Below are 17,591 nucleotides of genomic sequence, written 5' to 3' on the forward strand. Positions count from 1 at the left end.
ACCGTAACAGAATATTCTTGAAATTTTTTCTGCTGCACCAGTTCACCTATTTCTAAAAATGAATTTCAAGCCCTGCAGGTTATAGAGGTTTGTAGTTCTTTGACCTAAATACATGACATCGTATTGCTATCATTCATTGAGCTCTCTTTCCCACTAGGTTCGTGTGGTCTACGAAAACCCTGCCCAGACACGAGCTGCGTGGATATCACATGTGGAGAACCTGCGGGAAGATGCTAGAAAGCTGAACAGGGAAGCCACTGATGCCTTGGTGAACTATGTAACTTCGAGGAACCGCTTCGTCCATATGGTAAGAATTTACTGAGAGTCGGTCTGGCTCATTGATTATTGTCCGACACATTTCTCTTCATGAGGTAAAACTGCACGTGAACTGATGATACTAGCCCATGTCAAAACGTTATGAGGTAAGATTGTATGAACTTCATATACTTACAGAGTCGGACTATTCCTACTACACCCTCTCCTATTTTCCTTCAACTTAAATCTACCAAAGCAGATTTTAAGACATTTGGCATTCATTTCTTGGATACGTGGCACCTTATATAGTTTCATCTGGAATTGTACACTGAAGATGCATGGCAGGGCTTGAAATAGTGGGTGCATGTGCACCCAAAATTTGAGCTGTGCACCTAATTTTTGACTGTGGGACAGTGTGGGTGCACTGGTGCACCTAGATATTTTTGTAGGCTATAGGGTTAAGGTACTATTGTACACTAGTATACAGAATATTCTTGAAATGTAAGTATAAAAAACAGCATGATAACTTTTTGCTGTACTTTATTTAATGTATTATTTGTTTGAAATTTTAAAGTTAGCTATAGAATTACAGATTGAAGTTCTTAAGAAAGGCAGCAGCATTAGACTTTGTAATTATGTTCTGAAGAACATTCAACTTTATTTTATCTGGTGCACCCAAAATTCTTTCTGTGCACCCAATTTTTTGAGTTGGGTGCACCAGTGCACCTATTCCCAAAGATGAATTTCGAGCCCTGCATGGGGAGTATTTGTTAAATCTTACACAGTCTGTTTGCTTGTTAATAACTTAGTAATCCACACTCAATATAGGTTCGATTCTGACGGATTACCTGTTAGTTACTTGTAGTATTTAATGTGCTCAGTGCTGCAATATGACCATAGGCCACAACAATTTTATTTGTCGCTTCTCTGATTTTTTCAGAAAAAAATTGGAGAGGGCAAAAAAAAATGTGCAAATATGTATCACGCATATTTCTTTAAAAACCCTCCTTATTCGCATAATTTGGACTTTCAGGTCAGACAGAGGAGAGACTGGGGCAACGGAGAACAGGATGATCCTGCAGAAACGTCCTCTTCTGAGGATGATCCTGAAGAAACGTCCTCTTCTGAGGATGATCCTGAAGAAACGTCCTCTTCTGAGGATGATCCTGAAGAAACATCCTCTGCTGAGGATGATCCTGCAGAAACGTCCTCTGCTGGCGATGGGTAGCCACAACCTGTGACTTTGGGAAATGTTTGCGCTGCTGCAAGCACACTCTACTCAAGTGCAAAAATGTGTCACACAATATGCCCTATTTGAGGTAGTGTAATGCTATGCTAGACACCACTGTCAGGAACTCAAGTTAAGACTAGAGTGACTCAGTGTTTTTCACCTCACACTGTACTATGTCACATAGTTAAATTACTATTTAGTATAGCGACTGCTTTGCCCTTTAACAATGGAGTAAGATTTTGTTATAGGGAAGAAGTGTTGGAAATATTATCAATAGATGGTAGTTTCTATACGCACAAGGCAGCTAAGTGATAATATCAATCAGATGTTTTAACTAACTGTAAAGCCAACAGACTGTGTAGAGTAACAGAGTGAGTATACTAGACGTAATCTACCGGTAAAGACACATGACTGTACTCAAACAGGAGAAACCCTACAGGTGTGAGGAGTGCAGAAGGTAGTTCTGTGAGATTGGTGCTCTGACGAGACACATGATATGCAAACTCACAAAGGGGAGAAACCCTACAGGTGTAAGGAGTGCAGCAGGCAGTTTGGTCAGTTTGGTGCTCTCGCGAGACAACATTAGGGCTCACACAGGGGAAACGTGAAGTTAAAAAAAGTTTATTCAGTTTATTTTGTAAGAAGCCTATCATGTTCAAGTTGATGTTTAAGTTTAATCGTGTTTGATAGTTTTGTAGCAAACGCAATATCGTGGAACGTCAGTTTGTAGTCTTTTGTAGTGATGTCCGAACGAGCACATATATATATTCATTATTAGATCAGAGCCATACATTTCTGTTCATGAAGACATCTACCACTGGTATTTTGTTTGTTGAAGACATTCAAAATAAAGTTATTTTTTCTCATACGCACTTGTTTATTGGAATACAATTTGTCTATTAGTAAGTATCCTACTAACTACTAGGCGAGTTACATGTATCACACAAAGTCATTTTTGTTGCATTATACAATTTTAGATATGGCATGTATCATTGAATTATTTTCAGCAATGTAGCTAAAAGAGTTGAGAGTTGAATGAATGTTTACATGTGTTTTTAAGACATTTTTGAAGACTGGTGGTCAAGTCACCACCATTGAAAAGAGTCAAAGCCACTTGGTGAAACTACATTTTAATTTGGTGGCTTTCTTTTGCTGCTAGCTCCTACATGAAGTAGACTAGAGCCCTACTTGTCAACAAGAAAAAACAAAACAGATGGAGAACAAGGATTGTACATGTTTATTAAAGGTATATTTAATATTTAGTTTGACCTGTCACAGCTAAATTTCTTATTTTATTGGGCATACACAATTTTGTACAACTTTTGCTACGTTGGCAACAATAGCATTTCTTTTCATCTCTGTAGCATTATCAACTTAAGCACTGGCAACAACATCGGGGTAAAGTATTCACTGTTAAACACAGCAACATCCTTTGAGAAGGGACCACCATATGGAGTTTCCAATGCAACACATGGTTAATCCATGCAAAAACAATCCCTTCAAAACATATTATACCTATATTTCAAACCTCTTTTTACCCCACTGTAAAGCTGGATTTATCAAGGGGAAAAACAAGAGGTTAATTGGTAGAGGTTGGCATTTTAATGAGTTACAGCCAGAAGATTGAAATTACACCAGGATTTTGCCCCATCCTATAATAGGTCAGTCTGGTCAATAACTGGTTAAAACATGTCAAAGGTCAATGTTGGCCAGATTTTAAAAATTCACATTTTGCTGCCCATCCCTAGCAGAACACTAGACCTTTATGGTCAAACTTTTCCAATGAAAAAAAAATTCTACTAGATAATAAGTCCAAATTTAAAGCGAGGGTATGGTGCAATTTACGGCGCAACTCAAATGGTGGTCCCTCCCCTTTGTCATGCAAATGGTGCATGATAGGTTTGCGGAACATTTTGAATTTAAAAAAAAAACTAAAGATAATCTTTGACATGAAACATGAAATATATAGGAGTTAGTGTGGTAACAAATACATGTATCTAATTAGTAATAGTAGTCATAGATTGCCATAATAGTATATCATCAATTCTTCCATCTTCTGTTAAAACAAGCGAATTTTAAATACATAATAAATTATACCTTTTCACCCAAAAGTTTATAATCATCTGTTTACAAAAATTATAGTGCTGCTATCACATACATATATAGTGTAGAAACTTGACAGACTGTTATTGTAGTCTGTAGACGTTCATGGTCATTGTCAAGGAGATAATTGGATGCCATCCCGTGATGAAGCCTGGATCATTTTATGCCACTCGTCCCTGTCTCCCTGAGTCCCGCGTCTTTCCTTAGGATGTTGTTCCCCTCCGTTCCTCACAGCTTGGCCCTGTTACTCTTGAGGAAAGGCTGCAGGTACTTGTAGTAAGACTCGTGCACCTGGAAGGTAAACACAGTAAGAAGTTATATACACATCTGATATATATGATATATCACAGTGACTGTGGAAGGACAAAATCCATGTGGACAACCACGTAAAAGATTGATTGACAACCTAAAGACTTCCACCTCCACAACCTAGACAGCAAACAAACCTCAGACTTGTTGAGAGTAGACTTCTTGGCCCACTGGTTGGATGTTCGTACCCCAGATCTATTGTTATAGCCAAGAGTGTTGCCATGGAAACAAAATAAATATAGACAAACAAATCTCAGACTTGTTGAGAGGAGACGTCTTGGCTCACCGGTTGGATGTTCATACCCCAGATCTATTGTCATAGTCAATAGTGTTGCCATGGAAACAAATAAACAAACCTCAGACTTGTTGAGAGGAGACTTCTTGGCCCACTCGTACAGATGTTCATACACCCTGCCATCGTAGCGACCGAGGACGGAATGCAGAGTCTTGTCGTGAAAATCAAAGGCGTCGACCAATGCCACAGCGTCAGGACGGACCCGGGCTAACATGGCGCTCACATGGGAGCTCGCAGCGTCGATGTCTCCGCCTGTAAGGTAGCCATCCTGCAGGAAAAGCAAGAAAGAATGAAATGAATGAATTATATTGTCACGCATATCAACAGATATCATACATAATAGCTTATAGGCATTCTGACACTATGTTAGACAGTCATGCAACTGATGCAAGGTACGTCACCAAAATGTTTGCTTAATGTAAAATAAGGTTGGTTGTATATAAAGAACTTTGTTATCCAATGTCAGTTTTATTACTTAGGCCATCTTGATTTGATAATATGGATGAAATCCTCTGGGAACCCCAACAAAAAGGTTTTTTCTTTAAAGTTGCCTTCAACATGAAATCAGGAAGGTTGAACAAATAACAAAACACACAGGGAATAGTATACCAAATAATGGATTCTTCATTTTTGGTCTTTCACGTCCTCTTCTTTGAGTTTGGCATTCTAGACATACATGTAAGTGTCTGTTTTCCGAAATATCTTTTTGCAATTTAGTTTAGGCGCAGTCCAGGTCAACCTTCACATCCTACCAGTTTCCGGTTACAGCCAGCGGTAACAAATGTGAACACACACATTGAGACAAACACACAGACTAAAAACGATACTTCTGTTTTCATACTAATCATAGCGATGAAACATGTAATGAAATAAAATACAAACAGTTCTACTCTCACCATGAGGAAGTCTCCAGCATGTTCAGTGATGCCGTGGAGAGAGTACAGCTGACACAGGGACATCAGGACTGCCCTGATGGACTCATCCACTTCAACCGTCTGAACAGTCTCCGCAAAGTTTCTCACCACAAAGGAGTGCACATGGGCCTGCAAAAAAATCAACATTTTGCTATTGAGATCAATAAGAAATTATTATTATTAAGATTCAACTTTCTTTGTATTATTATTAATTTCATTTTTGTAACATGATTAAACTAAATCTGGGTATACGTAAACAAAACAAATTGTGTTACGTGGGACATAAAAAGAAATTTTAATATTCAAATAAAAATCATAATAATAGCTCATGTCCTTTCTGTGTCTAGTTTTATCTATACTTCTAAATCTAGATGGCAAAAAATGTCTTACAATGGAGAAGGCACTGTTCCTGCAAACAGAGATATTTCACAGTTGCTTTTACACATGAACTTATGCTAGTCAAGAATGATTAAACCATTCAGACTTCTGTATCTTATTAGGTTAATGATATGGCTGTTCATAGTTCCACATAGTGCATACATTTTGTATAAAATATAAGCCAATTTGGCTGACCCCCATCTACCCACCTCTGTCTGGTTTTGCCCGGTTTTCTCATACAATGACAAGAATCTTAAGTTCTAAAAGACTTACTTCAGCTGCCTTAATGAGCAGGACAGAGCAGCTATTCCAGGCGTCCGCTCGAGCCTTCCCCTTCTGCATCTCATTCTGCATCTGCATGGCGGCGTGTCTCACCATCCTTCATGTTGAAGACAATGAATGTGAACTTGGAATCTCAAGCAATGTATCAATGAATATGTATAGCCTGGGTACTGATAAGACTAGGCCAGAGGTAATGCATGACTGTGTGTTTGTTTGTTTGTTTGTTTGTACCTGGTAAAAATGACATTAAAAACACACCAGGTTTGTTCTAAAGAGTATAAGCTGCATATCCGGACAGACTTATTTAATCCACTCACACTGGTATGGTCGCTACTCTTTTCGATAAGTGTGGTGGGTTCTTTAATGTTACTCAAGGCCTGGTGTAGCTCTCCTCAAGCACAGGACCTCCATTTAATGTGCTCATGAATAATTAATGAGCTACCCTTATTTGTACAAACAGTTGTTATTTTGTCCTGGACCCAAAGTAACGATGTAAGACGTAACCTGGTTGTTAGCTTCCCAGTGTCCTTTGCGATTTTGCTCAAGATGAGCTTATGCAAACCCTCTGATTGGCTGAAAGCTGTTTTGGTGGTGACGTCGGCAGAAGCGATTTTATCAGCTTGAAATGGCAGGGCCAGTATGGGAGGTAACGTACTAAATAAGCATATCGGGCCTGCCCGGGAGGGTGAGTATTGGGACCTGTCAGGGATTTGAACGTAGTACCTCAGGTTCTGAGTCAACAACTCCAACCACAAGGCTACCATGCCACCCTTTTGTCATGGCTCAAAACAACTCATAGATGCTAATCAACTCTTAACTCTAAGTACAGAAGTGAGGTGTTACATCATGGGCCTGTAAACTCATGCCAAAGAAAGAAACAAGCTCCCCTCACCTGGCTGCCCTGTGCTGGAATGCAGCCACCAGTGTCCCAAGGTCAGACATGTTCTTGTTACCTGCCACAGGTGAGGGCTGGACGGCAGACAGGTACGCAACGGTGCCCGTCAGAGTCTTACCTCCCTGGGACTGTACAAAACACTTTACCAGGTACCTAAAACAGAAGAAAAAACGTAAATGACTTCACCAAAGACCTGTTCAACAAACCTTAACTGAGAAGAAACTCACAACTTAACTCATAATCAATGCCTGAAACACTTCAAAATGCAATTTACAAAGCAAAAATGCAGATAGTGGGGTCGTGTGGCATAACGGCAGGGTGTTTGGCCCAGAACCAAGAGGTCCCGAGTTCAAATCCCCCTGATGCCACCGATGTTGTGCCCTTGGGAAAGGCACTTTACACGACTTCCCTCCCTTCACCCAGGTGTATAAAAAAATGGGTAATGTTGTTATCTCTACGTGGCACTGTTAATATAAGTTATAAAAACTTGAGTGCAGTGCCACGTCGTCCTTGTCTGTCAAAAACCAAAGTAAACAACGACAAAAAGCAGAGGAGGCCAAACACAAGGGCAAAATTGAAGAAAATTCAAAGATATAGGCAAATATAAGAAAAACGAACAAATCCAGTTTGGAGAACATACTATGTCTTGTATTATAATTAAGTACCCTTACCTTGCCGTCTGTAGCATCATGACGGTGTTCTCCCCCTCTGCTGTACACAGCGATGCACCAAGACCAAACAGCGCAGGCAGCCCACTGGCGTGGGAGTAGCCATGTCCGCCACACGCCATCCGACACACGTCAATCCCGCCGGACATCACCGCAGTGGTGTACGACTTCAGACCAGCGCTAAGGGCATGCAGCTACAGTAGGGTAATGGACGCAGAAAGGTTACAGCCCCATGTTCCGAAAAACCTATGTTCTGATCTGACACCCCTATGTTCTGACACCCCTATGTTCTGACACCCCTATGTTCTGACACCCCTATGTTCTGACACTCCAATGTTCTGACAGCCCTATGTTCCAACACCATATTTTTCGACACCCCTATGCCCCCACACCCCTATGTTGCGACACCCCTAAGTTCCAACACCCCTATGTTCCCACACACCAATGTTCCAACGCCCCAATGTTCCCATATATGATGCTGCTTCATGTCAGATTGATTGATTGATTGAATGATTGATTGACGGGCCTTACCTCTGCCAGGCCGGACATGTCGCCCTTCTAGCTCTATGCTGACTGTGATGCTGCCGTGGAGCTACTTCATGTCAATTTACTATAATTATAGTTTTATTGATTGATTGAATGATTGATAGACAGGCCTTACCTCTGCCAGACCAGACATGTCGCCCTTCTCCATACTGCCCGTGATGCTGCCGTGCTGCTGCGTCATGAACTGTGCAGCGAACCAGAAGGCGTAGGCAGCAGCCAGCTGGGGGAACAGCTTGTACTGCTGTGTCTGGTAGTCAAGGATCTGCGGCTCGGGCTCTCTGCAAGCACAGAAAAACAACACTTGAATTTCATCATGAAATATTGTTGCACAAAATCTATTGGCTCTTCGTACATGTGTTCTTCATCACATGGAGTGTATTCATTTGCATGACCTAAACTAGTGCTGCGTACCTAAACGTAATATCAGGTACAGGTACCGGTACAGAGGTTTAGGTACAGGTCCGGACCTGTACCTGTACCTGAACAATTTGAAAAATTAACATGTGTTTTTCTGAACTTCTTTAATAATGACAGAAACATAAATAACCTGTTTTCAACTTGTCAGCATCTTTATTTAAAGAACATTTCTACAACCAAAATCCCTTGGCCATGCTATCAAAACTCAAAGCCTGCCTGAATGGTCACGTTTGGTGTTGCATGAGGCCATGAGGTCAGGAGATCAGTGACAAAATAAGCACATACTTGGTACCAGTACTTCATGATCCAGTATTTTGGACCTGTGCACCTAATCAGTTTTTACGGTACAGTACCGCAGCAATAATCTTAACCCTTAAAAGGCGATGTGCCATTATCATGGGTCCGACGAAGCATTAGCCAAAAACTGCCCTGATAACGGGCATGATCAGAGCCTTGCTTAAACACTACCAGCAGTCCCCAGCACACTTTGGAGGAATAGCCTTGTTTCCATGTATACAGGGTAGACATGTTATTTACGTGCATTTACTGCGTTTTTTTCTGCGACCTTTCTGACTTTTTCACCTCAGTGCACTATGATCGCACTACCATGTGAGACTTTGATGAATGTAGTGATGAAAGCTATGATCTAGCCATGTGTTACCTCATATTTGCAACAGTTCATAATGCCTACTACTACAAGTATCTTTAAGTGTTTGACTTATTTCTATCGTTTACCTACTAGTAGGTACCTAACCTTCATGAACCTACGTACCCCGGCTTCATCTCGCTCTGCCTACGAACACAGCTGTAGCGGACAGCGATAGTCGCGGCAGTGGCGAGGGTGGAAGCGGCACCCTGGACAAATGTTCCCCGCAAGTACACCATGTTACTGTACGCCAGTTTGGAGCTGGGCGGTTGGACGTACGTCCCGTCCGGTTCCACGCGCGCAAACTTCATCAGCATGTTTTCCCGTGGAATGCGGACGTGGTCAAACCTGGCGAAACCGTTATCGTTGCCGTTGCCCTCCATCTTGGGCCCGATGTCCCCCAACGTCACCCCTGAACATGTGAGTCAACAAAAGACTGTGGAGCATGAAGGCTTGTCTTGTAGAAGACAAACACACAAATGCTGTGGGGGCCTAATAACCAAGTGGCTAGCCGGCTAGGCTAGCAGAGATTGAGAGGTCATGGTTCGATTCCTGACTAGACGTTTAGGTCCTTAGGAAAGTTACTTTACACAACTTTCCTCACTCTACCCAGGTGCAAAAATGGTTACCTGTCTTCGGTTGGGGAGGTAAAAGGCAGTGGAAGGAGATAACAGTGACTGTAGATTAACAATTCCCACCACCCCGACGGGACAAAAAGTTATGAGACTACAGTACCTTTACTTAACCTAATCTTTACCTCAAATAAAAGTCAATGATTGAACAGCAAAAAGGGAAGCAAAAAAGGAAATTTTCACTAACATGGACATGGCAGGCAGGTTACGAACCTACACCACAAGCATTGGGATCTGAAATAAATTTTGGTTCAAAATTGAAAACAAAAAAGAGGGTGAAACTGACCTGGACAAGGCTGGTGGTCCTCCAGACTGCGTAGTTGCACCATGAAGTTGTGAGGTCCGTAACACTTCTCCTGGGTGTACAGCTGGGCCATTACAGTCGCAACGTTAGCCGTCTTACCCACTGGGGACAATATATCCCACATCGTGTTTCAACTTACATGTATTTCTTTTGATGACACTACAGCAGTGCGATCAAAAGTTTTAATATTTACAACTATACGATTTTACTGTAATGCAGAATGAACTGTATATACCGAGGTTAATGCTTTTCATCCCATTTAAGCCCCCGTCACAAAATGATAAAGAATTCAGCTCGGCCGAAGTACGGCTTTTTACCAGGTTAGTCGATTCTGACTTCGTCGGTGTCCAAGAGATGGTACGGTCTCATGGGAAATTTATAATTATTAGTGTTTAACGGACATCGCCCAGGCCCTGTTCAATTTGTGACAGGGCAGATTTTCTGCGAAAAATACCGTCAACGCTCGCATGAATTGTGACACTGGCTTTAGTGCTTGTTAAATTCAGACAACCATTCAAGACTAGGGTTAAAGTCATTCTGTGGACGTTCTCACAGACAAGATATGCAGACTTTTACATTTAATCTGATACAAACACCACTTGGAAAAGTTGTTGAAAATGTATATCGAGAGCTACATCTAAATTTCATCAACCCTTTCAGAAATAGTCTAAGGGCCAAGGAACAGAGAAATGATTTAAAAGACAAACTCACATCCACCCGGCCACCACTTTGTTGAGGTGAGGGTTGGAGAGTTGATGACAAACTCCTGTGTGGAGGGGTCATAGGTCGCCGTGGTCTCCAGCCCTCTGACAAATGTGCCTGAAATTATAAATAAATACAAACATTGAAGTCTTCGATTGGAACAAAGACTAATTTTCAATTTTTTTACATAAATAAAAAAAACAAAGCAATTGCAGAGAAAATCCAGTGTGAGGAGCAAACGATCATTTATATACACATTGAAAACACATCTGGGCTGCGAGGAAAACTTTATAGGCACCCAGAGTATTTCATGTGGCTTGAAAACTGGAAATATTCTAGTTGCTGTAATCTTTATGAAATTGACATTTAATGGCAATTTTTTAACACATTTGCGTGCAGATTTTTTATCAAAAGTAAATATACTGTTACTATAGCCCCGCCCACCTCCAACAAAACATAGAAATGCAAAATCAATACATAAAAATGCAACTATTTGACAGACATGCAGTCACTCTTTCATGATCATTGGTCGAACCGCTAATTGTGATGGACAACTCTTCAGGATCAGTCTATTAGGGCTTGGATTTTCTATCAGCTCTCAGCACACGATGACATCGTATCTTTGCTCCTTTAATGTCGATATGTAATGGTATACAATAGTATTACTGAAACTTACTATACTTAGCAATGAGTAGAAATTGGAGTTTTTTTATTCAAGTTGCAAGCCTCATAAAATGCTCTGGATGCCTTTAAGAGATAAGACTCTAACTATACTCATCTCCCCAAATCAGAATGTACCAAGATACAGACTTTTCGGTCTGACTTTTCCCGACAAATCAAGGCCTGAGAAAACAATTACCATGTCCCATCTCTGTCTGTGCATATGCTCCTACGATAGAGACGTCCTGGGCAGGTTTCAGCCACTTCTTCTTCTGTTCCTCAGTAGCCTGCTGTACGATGGTAGGGGTGAAGGCTACCCAGTGTAGGCCGATGCCAGGTACAAAACCTTGTAACGCTGCACTGTAGGTCACAAAGTTGTTAATAAATAAAAGAAGCTGTTATTATTTGCTCTTCCCTGAATGCATGTGCATTTTGTTCTCATTTTCATTCAGTTCTTACTCATAGTCTAATCTTGGTAGACGATTTTTAAAAAGCACACTGGGTCACCGCTACTCTTCTCAATAAGTAAACACAGTGTTGGTTTCTTTCACGCACATTTGACACTAATAGTAGTAGTAGTAGTAGAAGTAGTAGTACGTGCACAGGCCAGCACTGGTCCCTTGCTTAGGGTTATACCTCTCTTTTTACAGGGTGACATACTCTTTTGTTGGCTCACAGTCATACAAGACGGGGATGTGCCAGTTCACCTGTCCAGGTGAATGGTGTAAATCACTGTATGGCTGATCGATAGTCGCGACGGAGGTTTGCCTGGCCTCCATCCGGGTGATTTGAAGTGAATCACCAACTCCATGAAGGATTTGAACCATCGCACACTGGGGCATGCCCCTACTCTTTTTCAAAAGGTGTGGTGGGTTCTTTTACCTGCGCGGGGTGAGGTTCGCCCCAAACATGGGACCTCCATTTAGATGAGCTAGGTCATTTACACCTGAGTGAAGTGAGGAAAGTCGTGTTATGTGCCTTTCCCAAGGCCACAACGTTGGGCGCAAGTTCGGACAAGTCCAATCGATCCCATTGTTTGACAGCCGCTCGCTAGATACCACTTGCGCCACACGACGCTAGTAGCTAACGCATTAAGCTCTCCACCAAACACCATGATCCAAAATGACAGATGCAATCCATCACACCTAACCTGAGCTGGATTCAAACCTCTGCATTCATGGAATTCAGTCTACATGGCAAAGTAGTGGCATGTATCAAACTTACTTTCTGTATGTGCCTAAATCCTCCTCGGCAATGTTGAGTTCCTTGACACGTTGTAACATGGTCACGGCACGTTTCAGTCCCAAGCTGTACAGCTCTTCCCTGGACATGAAGGTGGGGTCTTCATCACTGCTGTAGGCTGGGTCACTGAAGGCAAGGGATTCTGGCGAAAAAGAGTTAGTTAGTTAGTTAAAATCCTCCCACAAGACCCACACCATTATTGATGTATAGGGCGGTGCCCTGCATCTCCGTTTATAGCCCTGGGCCACACTGTGGTGCAATCACTGTAGCAGGGGGCTAGTCCACTGGCAGTGAAGTGTGTTTAACTTCCATACTGTTTCAAAAGTATATAATGTCTACTAGTACCATTTTTATAAAGTCTTTGGTATGACTCAATGTGCCTCTTGTCCGGAGGTGTCCTACCTGGGGCTTGAACCCCAGTCCTTCTGGTCCAAGTAATTTGAACCAGATGTGGTGAGAGACAGAAGCGCAGACCACTACACCACAGGGACACCCCCCGGCGAAAAAGAGAGAAGCTTACAAAGATACAATTTTTCCTCACATACGGTGCTCATACTTTGCTAACTTTGATAATAACTTTATTGCACAACAATTGTGCAAGGTACAAAGTATGGCATTCACTGGTACATAGATGACATTCTATTAGGCTAATTAGTCTATCTTATAAAATATGGTGTATAGTAGTAGTATGGGATAACAATGGGATTTACAATCATTGGAGGAGTTTCTAACGTCTAGACATTCTTTGATATACTTCCCAATGTATACCATGCATGGATTGTCACATTTTATTATGTACTTAAATTTGCTATTCAAGTCCATTGAGATAAATCCCGGAAGATCCGACGATAGCATTGAGTATAGTGAATTACGTACATCAAAATATTTGGGACATACAATCAAAAAGTGATATTCGTCTTCAACTACCTCTGGACAAAATGGACAAACCCTTTGGTCGATAGGAAGTTTTTGAAATCTCTAATTGTTAAAGATGCTGGCCTACATGCAACAGTTTCGCCATATAAAATCATTTCAACAACACAGACATGCTCGAGGTTCCTCCGTGAACACTGGACACCCATTTTACCTCCCTTCTGAAAAACTGTGCAGCTCCAACCGAGATGTCCTGACCTCCCTGTATACTTAACCTGCATTACATTTACCTGACATTTCCTATCTGAATTTAATCAAGGACTCTGGTTTAAATCTCCTTTATTTGATAAAGCAAATATTGCAGCTTTTCTTCTTCTTCTTCTTATTAATGCTCACAGTCAATTTGCTGACTATTATAGCATATATTATGATGTTTCGAGAGCGCAGCGCTTAATGACTCAGGTTGTGTTCCGAACTCCCCTAAACATCCTTATTTGTATCTATCAAGTAACGTTAAACGACATTAGTCCATGATGCTTTTCAAGTACAGTCGAGAGTTGTAAGCTAAAGCTTCATCCTGCTTAAGTTATAGGCAGCAGGGAGTTTTAAGGTTGATAAAACTAACAGTATATAGACAGAAAACGAAGTGGGAAGTCTGAACCAAAACGGTAATACAGGTGTTTAAACTTAATACATAACCGTTCAAAGGTTACATTATGCATGTAACCTTGTTAAAACCCAAAGGGGCGAGTACGCCGCTCCCGGGATTAGAACCCGCGCCAATCCCGATCCGCACGGCTTGGGAATTCAACGCGCTAACCACTAGGCTAAAAAGGTCCGGACCAGTTAGACTGGTCAGTTAGTTCAGAGGTTGATCCCCACTGTTACACTACTCCCCCTTTTCTTTTAAGACTCGTCCCGAGTCTCCGAGTACGACATTCCCTGTGTGAGCTGATCGTTACTCACAGGGCCGGCGTGGGAACCACTGTGGGAACCCAAAGGGGCGAGTACGCCGCTCCAGGGATTAGAACCCGCGCCAATTCCGATCCGCACGGCTTGGGAAATCAATGCGCTAACCACTAGGTTAATAGGTCCGGACCAGTTAGACTGGTCAGTTAGTGGAGGTTGATCCCCACTGTTACAACCTTAAGGACGTTGACCCTAAAAATCAACCTTTGCGCTTAAAACACGTATTTACTAACAAATTATGTATAGTGCTGGTGACTAAAAAAAAAGAAATTCAGCTCAAGTTGAAAGCATGTTTCATTCCAGTTCTACTTTATATGGCAGCTTTTTATGAAGAAAAACTTTTCACAATTATATTCTGACAACGCCTACTTTGAAGTTTTCAAGAGCTAGTTTTACAACTTGGTTAAACCTGTAACAATGGTAAAGAAACAAAGCAAAAAGGTGGCAGTCTTCCCTACCGATGTACCGCCTTCTCCTCACTTTTTCCGCGCCGCCGTACAGAAAATTGGTGAGTTTTTGGGTGTTAAAACTGGCATTTTCTCTCTCCTTCCCCAAGTCTGGGTTCACTTGCCCAGCCATTTCCCCTTGTTGTAGTAGGTCAAAGGTAAACAGACTATGGCACTATCTAAGTTGATCAATATCCTTTTATTTAACGTTTACTCAGTAACTTTGAAACAAATTGTGGATTAAAAAACTCATTGATTTAATGGAATATCGACTTTGAAAACTATAATCTCCCCCAAAGTATATTTGCGAAAAAGATTAGCTATTTATTAAATTTCACGCCCTATTCTATAATGGAATATTCCAATGACCCAGCCCAGGTCAGTCATCATTCAAGATGGCGGAAAAAATCGTAGGTTGGAAATTTTTCCGATGTTCCTCTTACAATTTTTAGCTTTTAACGGACAATACGACGACTTTTAGCGATAGATAATGGGAAATAACGTCAGCCAAAGCGACAGCGACGACGATTTTCTCTCGGACGAGCCCTCGGACGGCGAGGAAGCGCACGACCTGTCCCAAACCAGGGGAGGGAAGAAGAGTTTCGATCTGGACTTGCTGTTCGATCACGGGAAGCTTCGCGATGCCGCCTCAAAGATCAAGGACGGGCTGCCCGAGAACGTGCTGCAGCAGCACCAGGGGCATCTCATCCGATGGCTGGAGGATCGGACCGCGCGGAACGAGGAGACCGTGTCGCTGTCTCAGTTCTGTGACGTTCTGATGAACCGCGGAGTAGGCAGGGAGGACAGTGAACAGGTCGGAACGTCATGCTAGCTACTGTATCTCCAAGCAGATGTAAAGCTTTGACTTGCAGTTGTACAAGTTTCTGCAGCGTTTAACATATGTTTCAAGCTATCCGTGTGTTTCTATTTTCACCCAGCCTTCAAAGGACTAACAATACGCTAGAAACAAGAAGAAGCTGTATATCTAAAAAAATCTTCTAATGTTTATAATTTTGCGTCATAGTTTTTTATGGCAAAATGAGTAATAGGAGCGCCATTCTGATGTTGATCGAGTAGAGTGACTGAGTATTGGAGAGTTGCAAACTGAAAGGGGATATACATGTATTCAAAAGTCCGATGTAAAAGAGAAAGGTTTGCTCTATTATCACAGTCAAACATGCTCTTATAAACCATGATAGGTAAAGTCACCTGATCAGATTATCATTTTTGTACATGTATTAATTGTAGACAAAGGCATAGATATATATTGGTCTTGATATTTAGTACTGCTTAAGAACTTGCCATACATTGTACCTGTTACAATTGTTGTGCAAGAAAGTTTGACTTGACTTTATCAATACTAGGACTAGTACTACAATAATAAGACTAAGACTAGTAAGAGGATTCAGGAAAATAGAAAACGTTAGGTTATGGGCTGTGTGATACAGATCTTACAAAATATGTTAATCTGGGAAAGTTACAACAACATGGACAGATTTTGCACATTGTTCTGTAGGCGTTTGTCCAGTTTGACACAGAATTACATGTAGATGGTACATGTACCAGAATATTGTTTATAGTTTAATAGGCTACACTTTTGAGAATTTGACTATCAGTAGTACAGATCTTATATTAATGAATTTGGGAAAGTTGTAGAAACATTGACAAATTTTGTACATTGTTCTGTAGGCATTTGTCCAGTTTGACACAGAAGGGGATAGTACTACAACATTGTTTATAGGCTACGTAATGATAATAATAGTACATATCTCACAACATTGACACATTTTTTACATTGTTCTATAGGCATTTGTCCAGTTTGACACAGAAGGGGATAGTACTACAACATTGTTTATAGGCTACGTAATGATAATAATAGTACATATCTCACAACATTGACACATTTTTTACATTGTTCTATAGGCATTTGTCCAGTTTGACACAGAAGGGGATGGAACCACAGAGGTTCAGGCCATGCTGGAGACCCTGAAGTCGTCCAACGGTGCCAACCTGCAGGGGGAGCTGAACTACGTGGTCCGCACCCTCCAGTCCTGTATCCTCACACCTGGGTTTGTGGACGTGTTCGCATCCGACAGGTGGGTACCGAACTACAGCATGTTGATGTACAATATTGTTTCAGTACATTCAAATTAGTCAAAATTCATTTTCGGGAATAGGTGTGCTGGTGCACCTTACCTATAAATATTAAATAAGCTGCGCAGAAAGAATTTTGTATCGATATTGTCCTGCCAGGGACATGTAGATTTCCTTTTTACATTCCATTACCTGATTTCTATATTCTAACTACGGTAAGACACTACAGTTGAAAGTTAGATGGAGTCTTAAGGGGGAAATAACAGGAGTCTTTAATGTATCTGTGCATTCTGATCAGTTACAACTTCCAAAGAAAAATAAGTGTGCCAGGTACTGTGGCTATGGTCTGTTAACTCAGTTAATAAGACACATAATGCTTGTCATTCTCTTTTCTGTAGACATAATGTGTCCCAGCACGGGAAGCGGATGCTGAACTTCCTCCTAAGAAACCGCACCCCGAGCTCCGCCCTTCCCTTCTCCATCCTAGACGGGTTTAACAACACGTCCGCCATGAGGATGGCTGTCCTCAGGGACCATTTACACAGGCTGAAGGATGCCAGTAAGTAAACAAACAAACAAATAAACAAATCCTAACACAACAACACCTCGACCATGAGGATGGCTGTGTCCTGAGGGACTATCTGCACAGACTGAAGGATGCCAGTAAGTAAACAAACTAACAAACAAATAAACAAACAATCATACCCTAACACAACAGAATCAGAAGAGA

General features: G+C 41.5%; 2 protein-coding genes across 2 annotated transcripts in view; one reads left to right on the plus strand and one right to left on the minus strand.

The window, feature by feature from the left end:
* Positions 1-2,708: 2,708 nt before the first annotated feature.
* Positions 2,709-14,926, minus strand: LOC136422452 (peroxisomal acyl-coenzyme A oxidase 1-like). The gene is made up of 13 exons (XM_066410228.1): positions 14,780-14,926; positions 12,462-12,621; positions 11,437-11,597; positions 10,587-10,694; positions 9,858-9,977; positions 9,066-9,351; positions 7,992-8,154; positions 7,334-7,524; positions 6,660-6,815; positions 5,759-5,864; positions 5,090-5,236; positions 4,255-4,461; positions 2,709-3,880 (listed from the first exon to the last, which is right to left on the minus strand). Exons 1-13 carry the CDS (start codon positions 14,898-14,900, stop codon positions 3,818-3,820), a joined length of 1,989 nt encoding a protein of 662 aa, XP_066266325.1. The 5' UTR covers positions 14,901-14,926; the 3' UTR covers positions 2,709-3,817.
* Positions 14,927-15,140: 214 nt separating this feature from the next.
* LOC136426242 (zinc finger ZZ-type and EF-hand domain-containing protein 1-like) overlaps positions 15,141-17,591 on the plus strand; it is a 52,943-nt gene continuing 50,492 nt past the window's right edge. Inside the window, exons 1-3 of the mRNA XM_066415068.1 lie at positions 15,141-15,581; positions 16,691-16,863; positions 17,260-17,420. Of these exons, the coding sequence (XP_066271165.1) occupies positions 15,258-15,581; positions 16,691-16,863; positions 17,260-17,420 (658 nt within the window). The 5' untranslated portion in view covers positions 15,141-15,257. The remainder of the gene's footprint in view (positions 15,582-16,690; positions 16,864-17,259; positions 17,421-17,591) is intronic.

This window comes from Branchiostoma lanceolatum, chromosome 1 (assembly GCF_035083965.1).
Source record: "Branchiostoma lanceolatum isolate klBraLanc5 chromosome 1, klBraLanc5.hap2, whole genome shotgun sequence".
In the NCBI taxonomy this organism is placed as follows: domain Eukaryota; kingdom Metazoa; phylum Chordata; class Leptocardii; order Amphioxiformes; family Branchiostomatidae; genus Branchiostoma; species Branchiostoma lanceolatum.